General features: G+C 35.4%; 1 protein-coding gene across 7 annotated transcripts in view; it reads left to right on the top strand.

The window, feature by feature from the left end:
• The window catches only part of kcnab2a (potassium voltage-gated channel subfamily A regulatory beta subunit 2a), a 140,265-nt gene that overhangs the window by 45,548 nt on the left and 70,856 nt on the right, over nucleotides 1-23,861 (top strand). For 5 of the 7 annotated variants that reach the window (XM_058791616.1, XM_058791612.1, XM_058791610.1 and 2 more), the window contains 2 exons: nucleotides 10,115-10,284; nucleotides 12,802-12,843. In XM_058791616.1, coding sequence (XP_058647599.1) covers nucleotides 10,208-10,284; nucleotides 12,802-12,843 — 119 coding nt within the window. In that variant the 5' untranslated portion in view covers nucleotides 10,115-10,207. The remainder of the gene's footprint in view (nucleotides 1-10,114; nucleotides 10,285-12,801; nucleotides 12,844-23,861) is intronic. The other 2 variants (XM_058791617.1, XM_058791615.1) reach the window with 1 other exon arrangement.

The following is a 23,861-nucleotide window of genomic DNA, read 5'->3' as shown; positions in this document are numbered from 1 at the left end:
TATAATCATCAAAATTAAAAGAAATAAACATTTGAAATATATCAGTCTGTGTGTAATGAATGAATATAATATACAAGTTTCACTTTTTTAATGGAATTAGTGAAATAAATCAACTTTTTGATGATATTCTAATTATATGACCAGCACCTGTATAATTTAAAGGCTTGCTCACTCAACTGTTTGCGAAATGGAGCTTTGTGCTCGAGTATCCTACCTCTCTCATTCGGCACAAATCCAAATATTCCATAATATTTCCATATTTGCGACGTAATGTATCTGAATGCTAAACTGTTATTTATTATGTAAATGATAGGCTTTGTACTTAAGTCGCGTTCCAGCGGTGACACAGAGGCGCGCGCTGATGTTTGGCTCACTGTATTTTATTTTGATAAAGTACCAACTGCGCTGTCAAGTTAGCAATGCTGGAACTGATGTGTGTGTGCGCGCTCCGGCGCGATTACTTCAACTGTTTCCTTACACCAGCAGAATCAACTTTAAACACATTGTCTTATTAATAATCACTATATAAAGGTCTGCTTTTATTTGTGTACACTCACAATGAAAACAAAACAGATTTTATATATATAACATGTAATAATATTTAGTATTTTCACATCTATATATATATATATGTATATGTATTTTTTTTTTTTTTTTTTTTTTTTTTAGTTAACAATAATAACGCTGATTTGAGTGTGAACCGGTTACCATTAGTGTATCTTCGTTGCACTGTATCAGCAGTTTATGCTGTTTTATATATGTAACCAAAAAAGCCTAGTATCATTGTATTGAAGGTGGTATATTTATAGCCCACCTGAACAACATTATTTGCAACATGAGCACTTTGGCATCTCGGGCTAATGAGGACTAACATTTACGGTCACCTTGTGCTTCTCCTGATGACTCCTCCTTGCAGTTACGCCACTGATGTGTGACCTCGCCGCCTCTTTACTACACTGCATACAGTGGCCTTCTCTCACGAGACTCATCCGTCCAGCCTTTCCCACTTAGCATGATGGAAAGAGCGGGGCAGACAGCGTAAAATGAATCTTTGGGAAATGGAAAGACCTTATTCCCAGTGTCAGACTGCTGATATGTGGAGATTGATGGGAGGGAAAGTCACCTTGATATGCAGTACTGAAGCACACAATGATGTGTTCTTTACTATGTCCTTTAGCAGCACTCATGGAAGAGTAATGAGTGCTGAAATGAGAGGTGGCCATGAGGAATGCTGATATGTGGGTGTATTATGTGTGTGTGTGTGTGTGTGTGTTAAATGCAAAGGTGTTCATTAGAACCTCATGAGGGCCAATAAACTCCTCCAGTTTGGAAACTCTGTGCATTTCACCCTCCTACCTGCCTGGCCCTGTGCGGAGGAAACTGCTTGATGCACTAAAACGGTCAGTGGAAACATGAAAGAATTACAAAGTTTGCATGTGACAAACCTCAAAAGTATTTGCTGTTTATTAATATTTCAATGAAGTAGGCTGTAATTTGAGAAAATTCTTTCTTTATAACAATTCTGTACTGGAAAACATACCTTTTGCCCACTTTAGAGGACAGCTGTGTATGTAAGCAGGATAGTTCTGTCTGGTCACGTTAGTCAAGCTCTCCTCAGCCGATCTGTGTCTAGGAATGCAACGCTTATTATAGCATTCCTATTTAAGTAGGAATCTGTTGGTATTTGATAGAATCCATGATGCCATGTGTCTAAACAAGATGTCCTGGACCTCCAGCAGAAATATAGGCCCACAACATAAAAAATACAGCAGTATATTTCATTGTACACATGGGGTACTTTTTATCCCATTGTTCACCAAACCCATCTTGAGTGTTTGCTGCTAAAAAGTTCATTTGTTAGTTTCATCTGACCACAGAAGCCAGTGCCATTTGAAGTTCCAGTCGTGTCTGATAACTGAATATGCTGGAGTTTGTTTTTGGATGAGCGAGGAGAATTTTTCTTGAAACCCTCCCAAACAACTAGGGATGCATCGATCCGATATTCAGGATCGGTATCGGCTCCGATACTGGCATTTTCTGCGGATCGGGTATCGGTCAGACGAGACCGATCCAAATCCGATATTGTGTGTATACTATTGTGTTATTTTTAAGCCCCACGAAAGCACAAAAACATTATAAAGCACCATAAAGTCAAAGTCCAAGTGTTCTGAAGCCGTTCCATAGTTTAATGTGAGGTACGGATGAATATTTTAGTCGTTAAACTCAAGTTCACGTAAACTCTTCTCTCCGCTGAGTCGCTGTCATCCTCCATTCAGCATTCAAACTGTCACGTTCGGTTATGACAGTCAAGATGATGAAACTCTCTCCAAGAGTGCACAATAACTAGAATTTAAAACTGTTAAAAGGCTCAAACTATCGCACAGATTTAATAAGCTACGCATCAATATCTCTTTCCTTTGTGCTTTGAACTTCTTTATCCGGAGCTGCACGCTGTGACTCTGTTCTGCTTCAAGCGCGTCATTCTGCTTTTGCGCAATGAAAGATTATTTATAGCGTTTATTGTTCTGTCCTATCAAGGCTATTAATAATCTAATGTATAGCACAGTAATCTAGGAGGCAACAACATATGATAGATAGGACTCCTCTATCATATGTTGCTGCCTTCATTACTGTCCTAATTTAAATTTAACATGTAAAACAAATGTTTTTTTTTTTAATTTAGTAATTTATATTTAAAAATAAATAAATTTACTTTTTTCATTAATGTATTTTACAACAATACAAAGAGCAATGTGTATAATTTTACCAGATTTAGTCCTTCACAAATTCACTTTTATTTGTTTCCCACTAAATAATGTTATTTCATTTAAATGTTTAGATTTTATAAAATTTTGCACTCATGATTTTTCTAGAATAGCTTTTGGTGCTAAATTATCCACCAACGTAGTTTATAATAGTATTTTTGTCATAGATTATGAATGGGCCTGTTTACACCTGGTCATTTCATGCGCATTTTCGCTGATTGTATATCAATCTGATTTGTTAAAACATTTCATTTTACACTTGGCCACATAGTCGCAAAACAGATATAAATCCGATCTTCAATTCCCGCGCTATATTTAAATTTAACGAAGTTCACGTCAACGAAATCAAAAGATAAGCGCTACATTTTATTTCAAGATCAAAGACCGCAATAGGAGAGTGCTCGGCATCAGCACTGGAAAGATAAGTTTGTCTTACTACTTTTAATGAAGATGATTGTGTTGAGCGTCTGCGTCTTCCTTTCAGTTTCATTCACGGAAACTTGTTGAAGAGATACTCAGCTACTCGTCCGCGGCGATGCGTGTTGCATTAGCGCAGTCATATCTGACAATAATGTCATAGCCTGTAACATGGTCTCACACGTTTATTATTTTTTACATTTTGGGAGGAGTATAAAATTTACATATGTGGTTTCAACAACCAGATGCATTTACACATGTCCAGTTTCGTCTGGAATGCGGCCCAGACCACCTCCTGAAGTGGTTTGAGCGATCGGATTTAGCCTACAAAACTCATGACCAAACGTTTTACACAGCCCCTATATATTGTTTCATGTTATTTTTTTATTAAAATTAAGTTGTCTAATAGATTGTGTTTAACACACAAAAGAGTAACACGCTTTTTTTTAAGGTTTTCTGACTCCGAGACTAAACTATTTTCTGCAATTCTCCAGCTGTGGTCCTTGGAGTCTTTAGCCACTCAAACTCTCCTTCTCACTGTGCATTTCTACATTATAGACACACGTCCTCTTTCGTAACATTTTATGTTGATTGGAAATTCTTAATTATTGCCCTGATGGTGGAAATGGGAATTTTCACTGCTCTAGCTCTTTTCTTAAAGCCACTTCACTGATTTGTGAAGCTCCGTCATCATTTGCTGCACATCAGAAATATATTCTTTGGTTTTTCTCATTGTGATGGATGATTAAGGGAATTTGGGCTTTGTTTTACCTCCTATTTATATTTCTGTGAAACAGGAAGCCATGGCTGGATAATTTCATGTTCATAATCAACCCGGAGTGCTCAAAATTGTGAATATGAATGGAAATATACTTCAGAGATATTTTAATTTCTTTTTAATTTTTAATTTATAGGGGTGCCAATAATTGTGTCCAATGTGTATTTGAGAAAAGAACATTTATTTCATAATATGTCCCCCCATTTTCAAGTCTTATTATCCAATGAAAGGTTAGATTTTTGTGATTTTGTGATTTTTTTTTTTTTTTTTTTTTAAATAAAAGATCAGAAGGATTAACAATGCAGATTAACTTTCACAGCCTTCTTTGATCATATTTACCAAGGGTGCCTATATTTTTGGCCATGACTGTATAATACATCCAAATTTTAAAAAAAAATTAATCTGCTTCACTTTACAGCAAATAACAAATAATGTAACAACAAATTGTTTCACTTAATTGTTTCATGGTTCTATTGTAGTTCTTTGGTGCTAATTATTATTGTACTATTTATTTTCACGTAACATCAATATTTCGGTAAATATTTAGGTCAGAAAAATGTTATAACGTCTTCTATCATGAGGAAACATTGCTTTTAGAGTACTTAAAAAATATGAAAAATTACTACAAAAACATTTAAGATATTTTGGGAACATTCTTGATGTTTCTGTAACATTCTGTAATATTCTAGTGCTTTCTGGAACATTCCAGAACATTGTGAGACTACTCATAAAAGACAATAATTATCCTATGTATACTTCTGAAGGTTTGGACGACTCTCTTTTGGTAACAGTTTATGTTAAACTGTTGTGGTTAGCTTAGTATTAAGCATGTACCATGCCATTTTTATGCATGAGTAATAACAGGTTAGCTATAAATTGTCTATTTTAGGGCTGAAACGATTCCTCGCGTAATTAGAGTAACTCGAATACAAAAAATCGAGGCAAATTCTTGTGCTTCGAAGAATCGTTTTAGTCTATTTACTAGGGATGCACTGAAGTTTTGGCCGCCGAAAATATATGCCGCGCCGCGTGATGCTCCGTTCAATATTCCGCTCTATAATGTACACAGAATCGTCATTTCTATTCATTTCCCACTGATTTACGCGATCTGATGAGCATTCACTCATATTCTCTCTGTATGAATGAATGACAGCGACGCGCGTTTTCCTTTACCACACACACTGAAGCGCGTGACGCTCGCGGTGATTTCAGCGTCTGCCGACTCAATGAGGATATAAACACACAAACAACATCTCCAGAACTGCTCTGAGAGTCAATTCATGAGCGTTTCACCGTTTCATTTGAGTAAAACTAGCGTCATATCATATTCACACAGAAATTTAAAGGAATTCACGGCAACCCGTCAAAATAAAAGTCTGTTTTAAATTGAAGTCATTGCAGCAGAAATATATTACTATTGTTCAATGTACATACATACTACTACTACTACTACTACTACTAAAATTATGAAAACTTTTTTATTACTATTATTTTGATTTATGTCTTAGTTTTAAGTTGTACTATGTTTACCTTTTTTAAAGTAATTTGAAATTGATTTTTATATATTTGTATTTTGAATGTAATATGGCAGTTAAATGCACTAAATGGGTTTAGTTTTATTAATATATGCAATTTCAGCAATAAAAAATTTACATTTTTTAAAAAGGAAACAAATTACTTGTTCATTTTAAGAGACCTGTCTTAATTTCTCTTGTATATTTAGTATTGCTCTTTAATAAAGAAAAAGTTCTTCTTATCCGATTACTCGATTAATCGATATAATTTTCGGTAGAATACTCGATTATTTTATTTTAATTAATTTATTTTTTCAGTTTTCATGAGCACTGTTAATGATATACAAAAAGGTGTATATCACGTGATTTTTGTATACAGCATGCCAAACCTCATAAACAAACATTAAATATAGTTTTTATTTGATTTTTAATGAAGAAAAAAAAAAAAAAACTTATGAGATTTGTTTTTACAAATTAATAATAAATCAAAACTAGTGTGGTTTAAATGTTACTTTAAAACAAGCAAATATAAAGTAATAGAGAGGGGAACAAAGAAACGCATTACAGGCAAAACAAAAAGTGCTTTAAGTATATTAACATTTTCAAGACGAGGGCAGCGAGCGATTTTATTTATTTTTCCTCTTATTGCTGTTTGATTATTACTGATGACATCACAGATTGTGGCATGTCTAATAGGCTGCATTCACACTAATGCACAGATATATTTGAACAAATTAGATGTTTAATCCTGATGTTTTGTCGTTGCACATATGCAGAAAAAGCTGAGCTCAGAATTGATTCAGAATACATGTGACGATTCAATTTTTTACTGTGAATTATTTAACAGACACTTTATTTGCATTACATATAAACATTGACATGCATAACACATTTTAAAGAAGCAAACAGTTGCTATTATGTGTGAGAGAGTGAGACACTTACGGTCAAATGCAGCCAACCAGTGTTACCCGAAACAGATGTTGTTTTGTGCTTTTGATTAGTCATGTGCTGCGTGTAATCTGTGTAATCAGAGAGCGAGAGAAAGAAGGCAGATAACCGCACAGTCTGTGTGCTCATGTACATTCATGTGACTGCAAAGCTATCTGAAGTTTGTGTGTGCTTTTGCTAATCTCAGACTGAGATTGTCAGGTAGTGATTGTGTCCTGTAGTGAGTTTTTAAAAGTTTACACATGTATTTGGTGACATTTTGGTGCATTTGAGCTAGTTGGGTGCACAATATAGCTCCTTGAACATGCCTACTACTAGTGCTGTGTTCGATACGACGATGTATCGTCACAGAGATTTGATATAATATATAGGCAACAACAAGGTTTAATCTGGCCACAGAAGAACACAACCAGGGTTGCTTGATATAAAGAGACGTAATTCCCGAAACAGAGCTTCCCACTTGCGCAATATGGAAATATGTGCAATGCGTGTTACTTATCTTTGTCAACCTGGCAACCATGTGCACGTGCGCTCTCTCCACTGTAGATAAACACGCTTGATTTCTGAAAACAATGGTTAGCTTGCAGTTTAGCGATCTCCACTTCAATACTCTATTATCAGAAAAGTGTAATTAATCAAGTGTTCATTTGAGACATTTAACTTTTACTACGGTTACACCTGCCATTTACACTACTCCAGCGTTTTCAACATAGATATGTATAGATCCCTATTTGATCGCTCCAGATACGTTGGCGCGTGTGCCATCTTGGAACGGTCAACTTGATGTCATTCACCGTAATAATCAATGAATATTCAAAGATATACAAGCGTATAACTTGCTGTTGTAGACGCACAGTCAACGTGCTCAAAGGTTCGCAGACCGTTCCAAAAATGGCGGATGACTTGTGTATCGCGCCCCATAGAAACAGTCGCTAATGAGGCATCTACGTATATATACATCTATGGTCTTCGACACTTGAAAACGGAGACTTTTGAAAATGCTGCAGACCCCGTTTTAGTTTGAAAACTCTGGGGTTGTTTCAGTGTAAATGGACCAAAACGGAGACTTTTGAAAACAATGGTGTGCACATTCTCTCTGCGTATCCTTGACGACCGTGTAAACAATAACATCATGCTCATTGTTGTACCCATAGATATGTGTAGGTAGATTCCTCATTCGAAAGCTCCAAGCATGTAGACTCGTCCACCATATAAATAATAGGGATCTACTTATACATATCTATGATTGTACCTGCATGAATAGTCATTTGACATGCGTTTTCAGGGTGTAGTGTAGATGGAGATCGTTTCTGAATCACAGTGAATAGACGAAGATTGTTTTCATTTTAAAATGCAGTTTTAAAAGGAAAACACACTAGTGTAAACAGGGCCTCAGTGAAGACAGTGCATTAGAACTCTTCTGATTTTTATTTTTATTTTTTAAATGTAGAGTGTGTTAATTTATGTAATGATGACCTACCAGCAATGTTAAGATGATTTAAAAAAATATATATACAATGCGATTTAGTATGTGTGCTGTGTATATTTATTATGTGTATACATAAATACACACACATGCATGTATATATTTCAGGAAAATATTTTGTTTGTTAAATATTTATTTATCATATAAATTATATGAATATAAATATACACATGTAAATACATGTAAATATTTTCAAAATACATACCTAGGGCTGTCGCGTTAAGGAATTTCCCTTGCGGTAATTTTGAGTGGCTCAATAGCGGTATGCGGTATTATCACATATATATATATATATATATATATATATATATATATATATATATATATATATATATATATATATATATATATATATATATATATATATATATATATATATATATATATATATATATATATATATATATATATATATATATATATATAATCTGTGTGTGTATGTGTTACGATGTAAGGAGGTCATATTCAGAAACCAATAAAACCGAAACTAAATCTCGTTGAAACAGGAAGCAAAGTAAAGAGCAGAGATGACAAAATAACGGTCCACAAAACAAAACATAAACCTGACAATAAGATCATTAGTATATTGTTAGCCTATATATATAACAGTTAGTTCTGATCCTCGACTCTGACTGACCAGATACTTTTTCTGTTGATATTTCACCTGCGTGTTCTAGACGGCTGTCAGTCAGTGCAGCTTCATTGTTTCGCCTCAAGGTGGCGGCAAGAGACTGTCTTTGAGTGAGCCTTTAAACCGTTCATTCAACTACACGTTCAAAAGCGCTGATTCATTCAGAGATTTGTAATGAAACACGCTGTTTAAATCATTTTAACTTTGAGCGCCACTTTTAAAGGCTCAGCTGACCAGCAGAGCGTCGACGCTAAGACAGATTTGCTTTCCTTGGACATGACAACCTGTTTTCACAGATATACATGACTTGGCCTGAAGGACAGACGCAGGTAATCGCACGTGATCAGTCGATCTCTCTCTCTCTCATTTGCTGTCTGTTTAGGCTTGTTAAGTGCAAATTTACTGAGCCTCTGTGCAAATCAGCATGATACACATTGTTATCATTAGTTATATTCAGTACACATGCACGAAGTGTAAAACAAGAAGGGCGTAACCTTACGAAAAAGAAAACACTGAAATATCGCGGTTGCTGCGGTTGTTGCATTCCTCTGTGGTTATGCTCGTCAATAGCGCGGTATTGCAATATTGCGGTTATCACGACAGCCCTATACATACTGTATGTATATGTGTATTACATAATAAATTTACACAGAACACACACATATATTATGCAAACAAAAACTTTTATTTTGAATGCAATTTAATCGTTTGACAGCACTAGTTTGAGTACATTACAATATAAATTTATTAGAACGAGTGCATTATTTTTTTATGGGCTTATAAACAAGATTGATTGCAAGCAATCAGAATATTGTATCTGGTGGGGAGTGCACAATGTAAACATGAAACATGCCATTATCTATATTGTACTGTGGTACAGTTATGTGTCCCCACATAATGCAGATGTCAACTGCCTGCTCTACCTATAGTTAGCAACGGGCCTATAGTATGCAGTGTTTAATGAACAGCTGTTTTACTAAATTCTGCTGAGGTGAAATTCAGTGCAGTCCCATATCGTGATATGTATCGCATCGTGACTTTGCTGGTGATACACAGCCCTACCTTCTACGATATAGTATGTCTGAATAGGCAGTATTCAGAAGGCAAAAATACCAGCACTTTCACTGCCCTCATTCACTTTCTGTTCTGGCTGTCTTCCTTTCTTTTCCTCTCTCTATGTCACTATCTTTCTGTCTTGTATTATGAGCAAATACTCTTGTATGATGCATTAGGAACACAATGCTTTTTAGAAGCACCCTAGCAAGGGCAGGACAGAATTAGCAGCACTTGTTTGTCCTTAACACAGATACATGCTAAACAGAGCAATACTGTTTTGTAACAACTATGTTTTTATGCAAATGCCGTTTGTTACTCTGCTGTGATGTGCTGGCCAAGTTTTACCCATCTTCATCCTGAAGATCGTCATCATTTACTGTTGTGCAGAAGAGCCCTCTAGTGGTGATAATGTGTTCTTACAGTGCATTTGGGGCACTGCAGTGCTGCTCAGGTTTGTGTTGTGTATGTAATGCACTCTAGCATTTGCTGAACTCACATCTGTGCTTGTGTGTTTTTCAGAGGTGCTGTGAGGTGAGAGACAGACGTGTCGGTTGACAGGAGAGAGAGAGACCCCTCGGCAGCCTGGCCACACCCCCCACTCTCCCGTTCCCCATGTATCCAGAATCGACCACAGACTCTCCCGCCCGCCTCTCTCTCAGACAGACAGGCTCCCCAGGCATGGTCTACAGGTCTGTATGCAGTCTCACACATATTCACACCTAACCATCCGCTCTGACGGCACGGAGGTGTTGTGAACCTCAGTCTGCGCTCTGTTGCATCATTCATTCGTGTTCATTTGAGTTTGTTAATTATTTGACTTCACTCTCACTGCAGAATCCATAAATTCAATATCAGGAAAATGTGCAAAACTGTATTGTGTATTAGTTAAAGAGGACACTGAACTTAAACTACTGTTCAGATGTTTGGGATCTATAAGATTTTTAAAAAGTCTCTTATTTTCGCCAAGGCTGCATTATTTGATCAAAAATACAGTGAAATGGTAATATTGTGAAACATTATTACAATTTCAAATAACTGTTTCCTATTTTAATATATTGTAAAATGTAATTTATTCCTGTGATGTAAAGCTGAATTAAAAAAAAAAAAAAAAACACATGATCTTTCAGAAATCACTCTAATATGCTGGTCTGCTCAAGAAAAATGTATTATCAATTTTGAAAACAGTTGCGCTGCTTCATATTTTTGTGGAAACTGATACATTTTTGTCAGGATTCTTTAATGAATAGAATGTCAAAAAGATTAAAAAAAAAAAACACTATAAATGTAACACTATAAATGTTTTTACTGACACTTTTGATCAATTTAATGCATCCTTGCTGAATAAAAGTATGTAAAAAAGAACTTGGTGCACATTTCATGGCTGTAAAGACTTTTAGTATTAAAGAGTTGTTCTTAATTAGCCTAATATGTATGTATGCATGTATGTATTTATTAATTTATTTATTGTAACTTATACTGGCTTTTGGTCACCGTGCATTATTTCATTTCATTATTGTTTCATTATTTCAGCAGTTCTAGTCTCATCTGAGCTGTGTATATTTAAGTATCCCTGGCTTAGGTAATATTTAAACAAACATATTTAAATGTTTAAATAAACAGGTTAATTCTTGTCATCCTTGTTTCATGAAGGAGAATCTGGAGTCTCACACTATCTCAGAAACTCTGTGTGACTGTAGGACGTTCTGAGAAGTGTGACACACAGAAAAAAGACACTCATACAGAAATGTGTGATCTAGCTCAAAGTTTTAGAGTGCAGAGAGAGTCCTAGAGCCACACTGCAGCAAAGATGAGCGTGAATCATCAAAACCACCTATTGATCCTAAATAACAGGTTTAAGAAATAATGTTACATGCACATAAAAAAAAAAAAATAGCATGTTTATGTCGTCCGCCACATTAGTTGTTGTTGAATTACAGTGATAAGAAAGATGGATGTGTTTGCACTGCTCTAAAGCTGCAGGCTCTATGCGATTTAATAATGTTCATCTAGCATACTGAGTGATTTAGGCAGCAGTTCTGCAGGGCTTCCCACTGGAAAGGATGAAAGTGGTCAAGTGCTTTGCATAATGCCCAGCAGCCCACTTAATCAGAGCCTGACTTCATTTCACCATTGCTGGGAAAGTTCCTGATGAATTTGCTCTGATCTTCTGTGAACTCCTAGTGTTTTCATCGCCCTTGGGTTATGCCAGCAGTTCTAGTACCGAACAGCAGGTGGTGGTGCAAGTCTGTTTCCAGTTCCAGTGTAACTTCAAGCATTAACTGAACTTTAGAGCTGTTTTTTTTTTTTTTTTTTTTTTAAATGTTTGTTAGCTGAAAATAATGTTTTACCACACATTTATTTAGTATATATGTGTTAGATTCGAGGCCACCTGATATAAAATGGATAAAATATTGATTATTTATGTTGCACAATTAGCCTAAATTGTATCTCTTTTTATATTTAATGGAGTGGCAATTAAAAATAGCATTGTGTTTTGTTTGGCCTTTAATGCTATTTTAGTATAGCTGAGATGCTATTAGAGTTTTTATTATAATTTTGAATTAGTTTTAGTTTTTAGCATTGATGTGTTCATTTTAATTTTAGTATAAAAAATAAATACACACACACACACACACACACACACACACACACACACACACACATATACATACATATATATATTTATTTATTTATTTATATATATTTATTTATATATATTTATTTATTTATACTTATTTTTTTGTATATACAATATTTTTATAAGTTATAAAAATAATTTATGATTTTTTATAAATTGTATTCCTTATTTCATTTTTAATTTGTGTTAATGCCTCAAATTAAACTAGGCTAAATGAAAATTAGAAATAGCAACTTGCTGAAATATAGTAAGTTTAAGGTTTATGTATTTTATTGTATTTCAAGTAGCGAAAGTAATGTTCCTGCTGGCCATATTGCCGTTTCATCTTATTGTCTTTTCAGAAGTTTCTCAGTTGTTTCTTTCTTTATTCATTTCTTCAGTGTCAAATCTATTTCTCTGCGCTCCCCTTCACTGCTAAAGCTGATACTGTACTTGCGTAATTCTGTGTGCACGTGCGTGTGTTTTGTTTAATGCCCTCTCACTGTTCTTTCCCCTTTCACCTATAAGACTAAGCTTTCCTCTTTGTCTATCTCTCTCTCTTTCTTTCCCTCCTTCATGCTGCCTTCAGTGCGAGATATGGGAGCCCAAAACGGCAGCTGCAGTTTTACAGGTACCTCTTTGTTCACTGATTAATTAGCCATGGCCATCTGATACTGCACTCGTTTTCATCTGTTTTGGAAAGCACTTTCAAGGCATGGGTTCATTCTTAGTTTAGCTCCTCCTGATAGCGGTTTAATTATGTCATTGTACTTCTGAAAGCACAAGGGAATTATAGTCATAGTACATGTGATTACATTGTTGTTTGCTTGTAATTGGTGAAAGCTGATAAATAATAAATGCAACATGTAGAATTACAATGAGATAGATTGAGACAAACTGGTGCTTAATATTGTTGTATAACTTGTAAAAAGGAATGGCTTGCATACAGTGGGAACATCTAATCTCACTTGTAATCTGTGCATGTGTTGGTGTTGAGACGGCTCTTGAATATCGGTGTGTCTGAATAACGCTCCCAGAATAGAGTCCCTCACACAATGCACTTAGATTTAATTTCACTCCATGTAGAATTAAAACAGTGTTGCAGGTAAGTCATGGCGTTCAGGTTTCCTTTGCTTTGAGTTTCAGAAGTGTTCTACAGCAGAGACGCAGTGAATGTTCAGTAGTCTCATATGAAGAATCGTATTTCATTCTCTCTCTCTCTGTCTATATATATATATATATATATATATATATATATATATATATATATATATATATATATATATATATATATATGCGCTATTTTGAAAATACAGTTATGGAAAATTACAGAACCGTTGGTTGCAGTTTTTGGGCTACTTTTATAATGTACCGTGGCCACCCAAGGTGTATATAGACAAATAAAAATTCAAATAGATCATTTTACTAATGTGTATGATACTTGGAATGTATCCCTGACAATTTAAGAACGGAGAGGCGGTTGTAACATCACAAACAACGTGAGTTTCAGCAGAGCATACATGTTAAGGCTTTTACACAGCAGAAATAAACATGACAACAGCCACTATAGATTATATTAGATAATAAACACACGATTACGATAGGATATTTGTATGGGATTTTCTTGAGAAGAATGTGTACATCTGAAATGCTAATTTGTGCAGGGATATAAAAGGCTATAAATAGCATATTTTAACAACAGTAAACGACCAAATTCCACATGTGATCGCAAAAGGAAGTTATTGCAAACACTCGATGGTGGTTTGAAGTGAGTTCTGAGTGAAAGTGCACTATTAATCTCATAAATTGTCTTATGAAGCATGATGCTAATATTAGCTCTAATGCAGCTGCAGAACAGGTCCAATTCTTCTTCTTAATGCATTTTGTTATAACACTTCACGTAAAGGTCACAAGAAATGTTTTGTTGTATTTATTTAGAAATACTTTTGATAATAGTCGGGTAAATGTATACTGGGATTGAAGCGATGTGGCTTGGTAAACGTTTTATCGCCAGAATAAAGGCTGATAATGGCTGAATAAAAACAAAAGAATAATGATAAAAGAATAATAAGGATTATGTCTCATACCTGGCGGAAGTGTGAAAGGTTCTGTTTCCTTAAACTAGTTTGTCATGCATTTCTTTTTCAACACATTTTCAGGTAAATCCTAGTATTTTAAATTTGTGATTAATCATGATTCATCACAGTCCATGACTGTGATTAACGCGATTAAATTTTTTAATCGATTGACAGCTCTAATATATATACATCAAATATAAATTTAAATATAAGTATACATATAAATATTAGGGATGTGCACTACGACTAATTTGACTGTCGTTTAAACGGAAGTTTTGTATCCGACTAGTCGACTAGTCTAAAAGCTAGAAACTCCCCAAAAAATGGCAAAAGAAAAAAAACTGTGCGTTTATAACAGCCTACACTTGAAATACTTAATCTTTGCATCACAAGGTCAAATCCCTCGATGAAATCTGCTAAAAACAGGTCACGATTATGCCGTATGCTTGCCTCACGTTATCATCATTTAATTTTAGGCGGTAGTTAAACAGAAAATAAGGAAGAGCATAACTCAACATAAACCAGTGCATAGCTTATTTATTCAGATCAGCTGGAGCAATGCAGAAATGGAAAATAGACTGACAGAATTCTTCATTTTCATATAACGTTAGCCAACATATTAAAACACAAGTCAAAAAAAAAAAAAAAGTAAAGTTTATCAAGGAATAGCATTAAAACGGCTTTTAAAAATGTACTTCATGTTGGCTATATTGTCTAAAAACAAAACAATGCTCGTTTTACTTACTCAGACCATGCGCATTTGTTCAGTGAATTTAACATGTTAACGTGGTCTGGCGAAAGACGGGACTAGAGGCGATTCTGCACTTAAAAAAAACGCGCTCGGCAGGAACTGAAGTCACAGGCACGCAGAGAGATAACTACAAGCAAGCAGACCGTTTCGAAAAGAGCCTGGAAACCCCACATCACCACCGAAGTCGGTCTTCGTTTAGAGGAATAGACGGCGCGGATGGGATCGCGGACCGCAGCGGCGGGTTGTAGTGTATGACATGATTGACATTTGCTGGCTTTGTCTTCAAGCTAACGCATAAGTGCCTGTATTGAATATGATTACGCATCACTCCAGTAGAGTTATTGTAAGCCAATTTGACATTACACAGTTTACACACAACTTTTCCGTTTCCTTCTAATTCAAAATAATCCCACACCTTGCTGGTCATTTTGATCTCGCCGCAACTGACGAGAAGAAAAGGCATGCGGCGTCTGAGGTAAAAATATAGTTTCCGCCCAGATACGCTCTTAAAAATATTTAAATATTTTGATATTTATTATTTTTCAAAAGTTTTATTTTAGCTTGTTGTTAAAATGTTTTAAATGTAACGTTAAAATTATGGGGTGTTTTTCTCTCTCATTTAATCGACTATTGATTTCAGTGTCGACTAGTCCCGCACATCCCTAATAAATATATTTAATTGTTTTTTTTTATGTCAAATTATATACTAATTAACTAAACTAATACATTTATTTATAAATCATTCATTTTTAAAGTGGTCATCGGATGCAAAATTCACTTCACAAGTTGTTCGAACATAAATGTGTGTTGGAATGTGTGTACACATCCATCCTATAATGATAAAAATCCACCCAGTGGTTTTTTTCAAATCTCTATTTTCAAATCCCCTTTCTCAAATCAGGCTGTTCTGAGATTTCTGTCAGAATGACGTAGTTCTGTACAGACCACTCCCATGATAGTTGATTGACAAGACCGTCTTACCTTAGACCCGCCCTGAGTGAGCTGAGCTGTCCGCCATTGTGTCGACTCCGGTGCAGGAGAAGACCAGATGTGTCCGATTAAGCGATTGAAGTGTTTAGTTGTTGGATGTAATAATGAACATAGCAGTCATCATTTACTCCCGACATCTGAGCTGCTGAAGACGCAGAGGATTAACGTTGCTTTCGTTTTGAAGGGAATGCTCTGATCCCGATCTGCCTAAATGCATCTATGTCTGTCATCTTTGCACACTGTCATTCACTGAATTAGTTAGTGTGCTGGAAAATGTTGCTTTCGAGATACGTTTGCATTAGTTTGCACTAATGCAAAACTCTTCAGATGTAGGAGGTTTATGTACTGTCAAATCTTTGACATCTGAACAAGCTGTCCGAACACAATAATGGAATAGATTTTTTTTTTTTGGAGTTGCATTTGTAGCATCCTCCCTGCTGAAGACACGAGCTCATCTGAAAACAACTGTTTTATGCAGCAGCTGCTTTTAGTGATCAGATTGAACGCATCCCTTTTACCCTCATCTGCAGTGCACTTTTCTTCCTGTTTTAGTGAGGGATCATATTTTTATGGGTTGAAAAAAGGAGTTGTTGTGCTGATGGGTTCCTAAAACCCCTGACTCCGTAGCTTTGAGGCTAATGAGCACTCTATTGAATTTTGATTTCACAGCCTTGCACATTTTTGTCCTTTTAAGCTCTAAGTCTTTTAGCGTCGCATCACACAGATCCGCTTGACAGGAATCGATCACACACAGACAGAGTGATGGGAAAGCAAGATTACCTCATTTCAATCATTGTTGTAGTGTGTTAGGACTTGCTGTTTTGTATGTTTTAATTTGTACTACTTATTTCTGTTTTGTTATTCTTGTGATATTTTTCTGTGTGAATGTGTATAGCACTCACTCCTACACATGAAGCAAAATATGAAGATAATGTTGTGACTAATGCCTCTCTGTGAACTGAGATTGCGTTGTTTTACCAGATTCAGTACTGTACGGAGTTTACTCTGTGGGAGTTTCCTCCTCTACTTGCTGCAGTTGTCTCATAAATGGCACTCCCCTCACTGCAGCATACACTGGAATAATGCAGTTATTCTCTGCAGTGAAGATACTAATTTGAATAAGAAAAAAATGGTAACACTTCACAATAAGGTTGAGTTCATACACTACATATAAGATGTCTGAATCAAGAATGAGCAACAATTTACCAATATTTATTTGGTTAATGTTTATTAGTAAATAGACTTATTTTTAGTTGATGCTAATTTATACAAATTGGAATTTTGAAAAAGAGTTAGTAAATGTACAAAAATAATAAACTTAAGTGTTGTTGATTTGTTATTTTGTGTTAGCTATTGAATTAGATGTCAAATTAATGTCTGTGCAGGGTTATTATAGTTAACTAAAACTAAAATTGTAGAATGCTGGAGATGAAACAAACTGAAAAAAAAAAAAAAACTAAGTCAACATTTCTCATTTTCATTTATTTTAAAAATGCGGTGTAATTTTTGGACTGCGTTAAAGCGAAAATGCCATAACATATCTGCAGATATGTAGGAAACATGTAAAGTTCACATACTTGTTTCTCAGAAAAACAATGCTAGAGCCAGTTATTCTATTTCGAAATGTGTGTTCCGTGTCAGAATGTCTGTTTTTGTTTTGGTCTGTGACTCCGCCCATTGCCAATTTACCCAATAGGATTTCCACACCTCTGGTTGCTACCTAGTGGAAAACACAGCGAATTACAGCCATGGAAGCCAGCAAATGAACTGGGTAAGAGATCACAGATTCTAAGAGACCTAAAAAGCCTGGGTATCCATCTAAAAAGCTCTATGACCAAAGCAATATTAAAATGCAGATAAATCAACTCACTTGCATTCCTCAGTGTCAATCTGTCAACCTGTGTGAGCGTCAAGTCTGAGGAGGAGGGGGAGGGAGAAACAACTCTCTTTAAGATTTTGAATTTGGCCTGCAGTACCCATTTCAACAACTAGCTGCACCTAAAATGTTAAAAAATAACTAAAACTACAACTGAAATTAAAATAATACAAATTATGTAGACACAAAAAAAAAACAAATTGACAAACAAATTTTAGTTAAAACCTTTAATTAAAATGAAAACACATGGCCGATGTTAAATTCCATGAACTGTATAATAAATGTTAAATAGATGAATAGAACCTTTCTGTAAAGTGTTTCCAAAATAAATAGTTACTTTTTAAAAGAATAATGCAGTAATGTAATGTGATCATTTTATTTGTAAAATTCCAAACACTGTGTGTAACTTGGTGAAACTAAATGGTTTCTACTACAACTACTACTAGACTACAGATATATCTACGATATATCGGCCGATATTTGGCATTTTTTTCAAATATTGGCATTGGCCGATAAGTTTTTCTGTTTGGCTTATGTGTTCGAGGCAGAACCTTTATTTAGTGGTCAACCGATATATGGGCCGATATTTGGCATTTTACAAATCGCCATTGGCCGATAAGTTTTTCCTGTTTGGCCGGTGCGTTCGCGGCGTAAGCTGTGCGCCAGTTTTCATTTATACTTCTGCGTCGTTGTCCGCGTCGATGTGCAGTACACATGTAAACTGCTAGTATGCAGTGTCCACTGGAATGTTGCTGGTGTAACCCGCAGTACCATGGTAAAAGCCGAAGAAGCAGCTTGTCTGAGAAGCATCAGCCGTGATGTCGACAAATAAATATCAAATAACACATCATTTATTTAAAACTACAAAAAAGAGACGACAGCGGAACAGGAAAAGATGGCATTCTTGGCAATACAAAAAGTATTATAACGATCACTTTTATATTATTAGTAATAGAAAGGCAAACATTATAATACTTTCTCGTTTGCCGTCAGCATTCAGCAAATAAAAATGTATAAATTTAAACTAATCTTTGAATGTCTAATGAACATTTAATTTAGCAAACCTTGCAAACTTAGTCGAATCCAGTTGTGCATTTGTATTCTGTATGATCGCGTGTTCTCAGTGTTGGTCGGACCGTGTGAATTGAATGCTGACAGGAGGAGAGTTCAGCTTGACTGGAGACACACGATCGACAAATTTTAAACTCATGATTTCAAATTATGCTGCACTTTATGCATTTGCCCACCGTCATATTCATGTCATTTTCACTGTGTGCTGTATGTAAAATGAGTGTTACCTTGGCTTTATTTGAAACAATATGATCCCCAATCCACACAAACTTCCCAGAATACCGAGTGCCCTGTTGGTTAAAGTGTTTACTTCCTTTTTAATTATATTTTTATTAAAAATTTATTTATTTGTGAAAAATACTTTGTCTTCTAAAGTATAAGTATGTTTATTTTACACATTTATTTTTTAATCCATTTTCAAATTTCTTAAATATTAATTAAAATAAATAAAATTATATCGGCCATCAGCCACCCTGCTTTCCAAGATATCGGCATCAGCTGTCAAAAAACCCATATCGGTCGACCACTATACAGTAGTTCTAGTAAAAGGTGCGCATTGGCATATAATGTGCAAGACGTTTAGTTAATGAGTCAATACATATTCTAGCTCTTTATGAGTATTGAATATGGTGATTTCCGGTAAGGTGGGTTCATCGATTTTAAGGATGAATTTTTTAACACTGGTGGTTGAACTTCTCTTTCTGATGTCTTCATTTAGTACATTAAATATGGATGGGCAAGGATCACTTCATGTGTGGGGGTCAGAGTTGAAGTGTCTAAAGGCTGTCATGTGTGACAGTGTTACAAGTGCATGTCTTTTTAGACATGTCTGTTTGTGCTACTCTGTCATACTGTAGAGATTTGGCATCTTTACACCATTTTTGACACCAATTTCATTAAAGTGTCACTGGAGAGACATTCGGACATTGATGTTTTCATTTTATATCATAGATGAGTTATTTTTCTGTAATGTAGTCTTTTTGTACTTGACATTTATTTTTGCTAAACATGTTGATTTTTTTTCACTAATATAGCTGTGTATGTGTGTTTCTGAAAATCTACATGCTTGCATAGGCCTTATTAGTGCACAAAAATTCCTTTATCTATTATCTCATGTGGAACAACAATCAAAAGCTTTTAGTGAAAAAGCTTCAGTGAATAATTTAGACCAGATATTATTTGCTGCGGTTAGCAGAAACAAATTGCTCTCCCCTCGAATGACATAAATGGATTTCCTTCGTGGAGTCGAGCCGGGAGGGGAGAAGGCTGGAGTTGAAGGAGGGGTTGAGAGGATGAGGGCGATGCTCTCTTCTTCACTAATTGGTTTAGATGCCGGCATGCAAGTCACTCCCTGTTTGGGTGGATCGCTGGATTGCTGGCAGTTGCTGAGTTTATAAGGAGAGATTGACGTTCATAAGTCTTGTTCATGAGCAGACCTCCAAGACCCCGGGTGAGTTTTTGCGCTGATTTTGTCTTTGGTGCGACTGGCCACCTGTATGCATGAGTCAGTTTGTTTTAGGGTGTTATTCTGCATGGGTGTACACCGTTAATTATCATCCCTTACCCTTTTGCATTTTACATGCTTGCACCTGTTATAGTAGTACTCGCAAGTTGTTGTCATTTTTAATTCAGGGGAATTTTTAAATTTTTAAATTTATTTTTTTGTCACTGATTTGAGTGAAGCTCTTCAGTGCAGGCATATGGAGGATCAGTACTCTGCAGTAGTTGAGTGGTTTTTGCAGTACATCATTCAGTCAAGATTCACAGGATCAATACAGGCTTATGATAAAGAACCTCCTGCACAAGTAAACTATGCAGACAGTTTTGCAAAGAGGCAAGCTTGGTCTGAATCATATGTACTTTAATGAAATATACAGTTACAAATAAGTTTAATATTTGGACTGTAATGTAGTAATGCATGCTTTTTTTCTTGGAGTTAAACCAATCACAATACTTTTTATTATTTAGTTTTTGTTTCCATTTTTCATATTTCTTAATTTTTTTTTTTCTTTTATCCCACCTCGGGTTGTATTTATACTGACAGCAATTAAATCTCTGGATGTCACATAGTGTCTACTATTGACTGTGATCAGGTGTTCCTGTATCAGTAGGCCCTTTCGCACAGCAGGAACCTTTTCATAGTACCCAAACAAATTGTGGAACTACCCACTTTTTGGCGTGTTTGCACTGCGGGAACTAGGAACTGTTTTAGTTCCCAGAACTCCGTTTGGAGGAACTAATTAGCTCCTACTTCAGAGTAGGGTCTAAAACAGTTCCAAAGGAACTATCGCTGATTGGCTAAACGCGTACGAAAATGCCCTCACCCGCCATGTTTACACAGTATGTGTTTACACAGCGTTTTAAATCATCGCATCAACTTATATTTCACAAGAATGGAGAACAGCGATAGATGGACGGACGCTGAAGTGCAAGCACTTTTGAACATTTTGAACCTCCTTTCCGACGTATAAGTTACGTCGACATTCCATGTCCATTATTGTGAACCCCGCAAGACACAACAAAAACAGCTCCGATCGCAGTGTCCTCCATCCTCCTGTTGTTAACGTTGTTCTTCTTTGTTTTTGTTGTTGAACGCCATGCACAAATGACGTCGCTGTTGACAGGCTTACGTCACTTCTTAGTACCCACTGTCGGTGCGAATGCAACCCTTTAAATGGTACTGGGAAATAGTTCGCGCAAAATTGTGCCAGTACTTTAGTATTGTACTTTTAGTTCTGGAACTAAAGTGGTGCGAAAGGCCCTAGTGTTTTAGTCTTTCTTTTAAGGTACTAAGTATTTTTATTTTTTTATTATTTTATTTTTATATAAGTATTCCCCTCTTTTTCACGCTTTCTTTCACTTCTAAACAGCTTAAAAGCGGGGCGTGCATTTTACTTTTACTTTCGAACTAGAGGCAATTCGGTGTTAATTCAAACATCAGCAAAATACAACTTCAAACTCAACTTAGCTTTTATATAAATCATAGAACTTTTATTAACAAAACGAATCAAAATACATCATTCTATAGGCTATGCTTAATATAAAATAACAAATAACTTACACAAAGTTTAAATAGCCTAGGTAGGCCTATACAAAACTGAAAATCAGCAAACACTATGGAACCAATTAAATAAGAAACGAATGTTTAAAAAAACTATTTTAACTATACAATTAAGTTTTTAATTGTAATGTCTGTTCTCGATCTGAACTAAATGATTTTTATTACTATAAAAAAATCTAAACAACGGTGACATATCGGTGTTGCAACTTAACACCGGTACCACCGCCAACACCGTCTATCGCAGCAATCCTAGTAAACATGAACTAAGAATGAACAATACTTCTACAGCATTTATTAATCTTAGTTCATTAATTTCAGCACTAATGCATTATTAAAATCACAAGCTGTGTTTGTTAACATTAGTTAATGCACCATGAACAGATAATGAACAACTGTATTTTCATTAACTAATATTAACAAAGATTAATAAATAGTGTAATAAATGCATTGTTCATTGTTTGTTCATGTTAGTTAATACATTAAGTAATATTAATAAATGTCACCTTATTGTAAAGTGTTACCATTTCAGCTATATTGAAATTAAAATTAATAGTTTTAGTTAACAGTAACAACACTATAAGATGATAGGTTTCACTGTCTTTTCTCCTATTGGTAGTTGCTCCATACTTATTTGCATAAGATTCTTAACTGTTCATAACTTTGTGTTGCTCATGATTCCTAAAATCGCTGTCAGTGTAAATGTGCCTGTGTAAATTGGAACAGACAGCACTACAAGCTCAAAACCCTATGAATAACTCATTTTAAATGTTGCTTTATTACAGCAATCTAATTTTGAAAATGTGCATTGAGATGCACTGTCACAGTGGACACTTCACATTTCTGGGTTTCTCAGAAGCAGAAGTCGTCATAGTTGGGTAAACTTCTATAGGGGTGAACAAAATCTTCAACAAACATATTATTTGTTCACAATTGCTCCAATAGCAAAAGAAAACCTCCACGTTAGTCTTTCTATGACTTAAAAAAAATAAATTATTTATTTATATATATATATTTTTTTTTTGCCTTGTGGACTGTATGTAAACACATTTTATGTAAAATATCTTACTCAGGACAGTACTAAATAAAAAAATAACATGCATTTTGTATGATCTCTCTTATTTTGTTAAAATTATTCACATTTTCACAGATTCTGCAAGGAGTTCCCAAACTTTCGCATACCACTGTATATATACACTACCAGTTTTTGAACAGTAAGAATTTTTAATGTTTTTTTTAAATAAGTCTCTTTTGCTCACCAAGCCTGCATTTATTTGATCCATTATTTGTACAGCAAAAGTAGTAAAACAATTTAAAGATTTTTACAGTTTAAAATAAAGGTAATTAACTGTGGAAATGCATTACAGTTTGTGAAAAGGGTGCATAACAAAATAATTGCTGCTGTAAATGGACATTTTGCAGGTTTTAACAAAGCACTTTTCCCTGGATACATGTGAATGGTGTCACTTCCCTCCCAGACGACCTGCAATGCATGTCTGGACGGATGGGTTCCATGCATGAGCCTGGTGTGTGTGTGTTTTGTATGCCCTCTGGTGTTCCATCTTACCTGAGGCTCGTAGCACCTGCCTGAACCCACCTGAGTCTTGCTCCTGTGCCATTGTATCTGTCAGGAAAGGGGCGGGACCATCTCTGATTACAAGACGCATGGCCAGAGTTCTCTGCCACTGATAGCACGGACCTGTTTTGTTCCCTCCTCACCTGTGCTATTTAAGGCGATGCCTCAACCCAGCTCTAGGCTCAGTCCTGGACCCAATTTCCCATGCCTGCTTGTGCTTGGTGCGTGTGTGAGTGTGTATGACTGGTG

Source organism: Onychostoma macrolepis, chromosome 11 (genome assembly GCF_012432095.1).
Source record: "Onychostoma macrolepis isolate SWU-2019 chromosome 11, ASM1243209v1, whole genome shotgun sequence".
Taxonomy (NCBI): Eukaryota; Metazoa; Chordata; class Actinopteri; order Cypriniformes; family Cyprinidae; genus Onychostoma; species Onychostoma macrolepis.
This window is presented reverse-complemented; position numbering and strand designations above follow the sequence as displayed.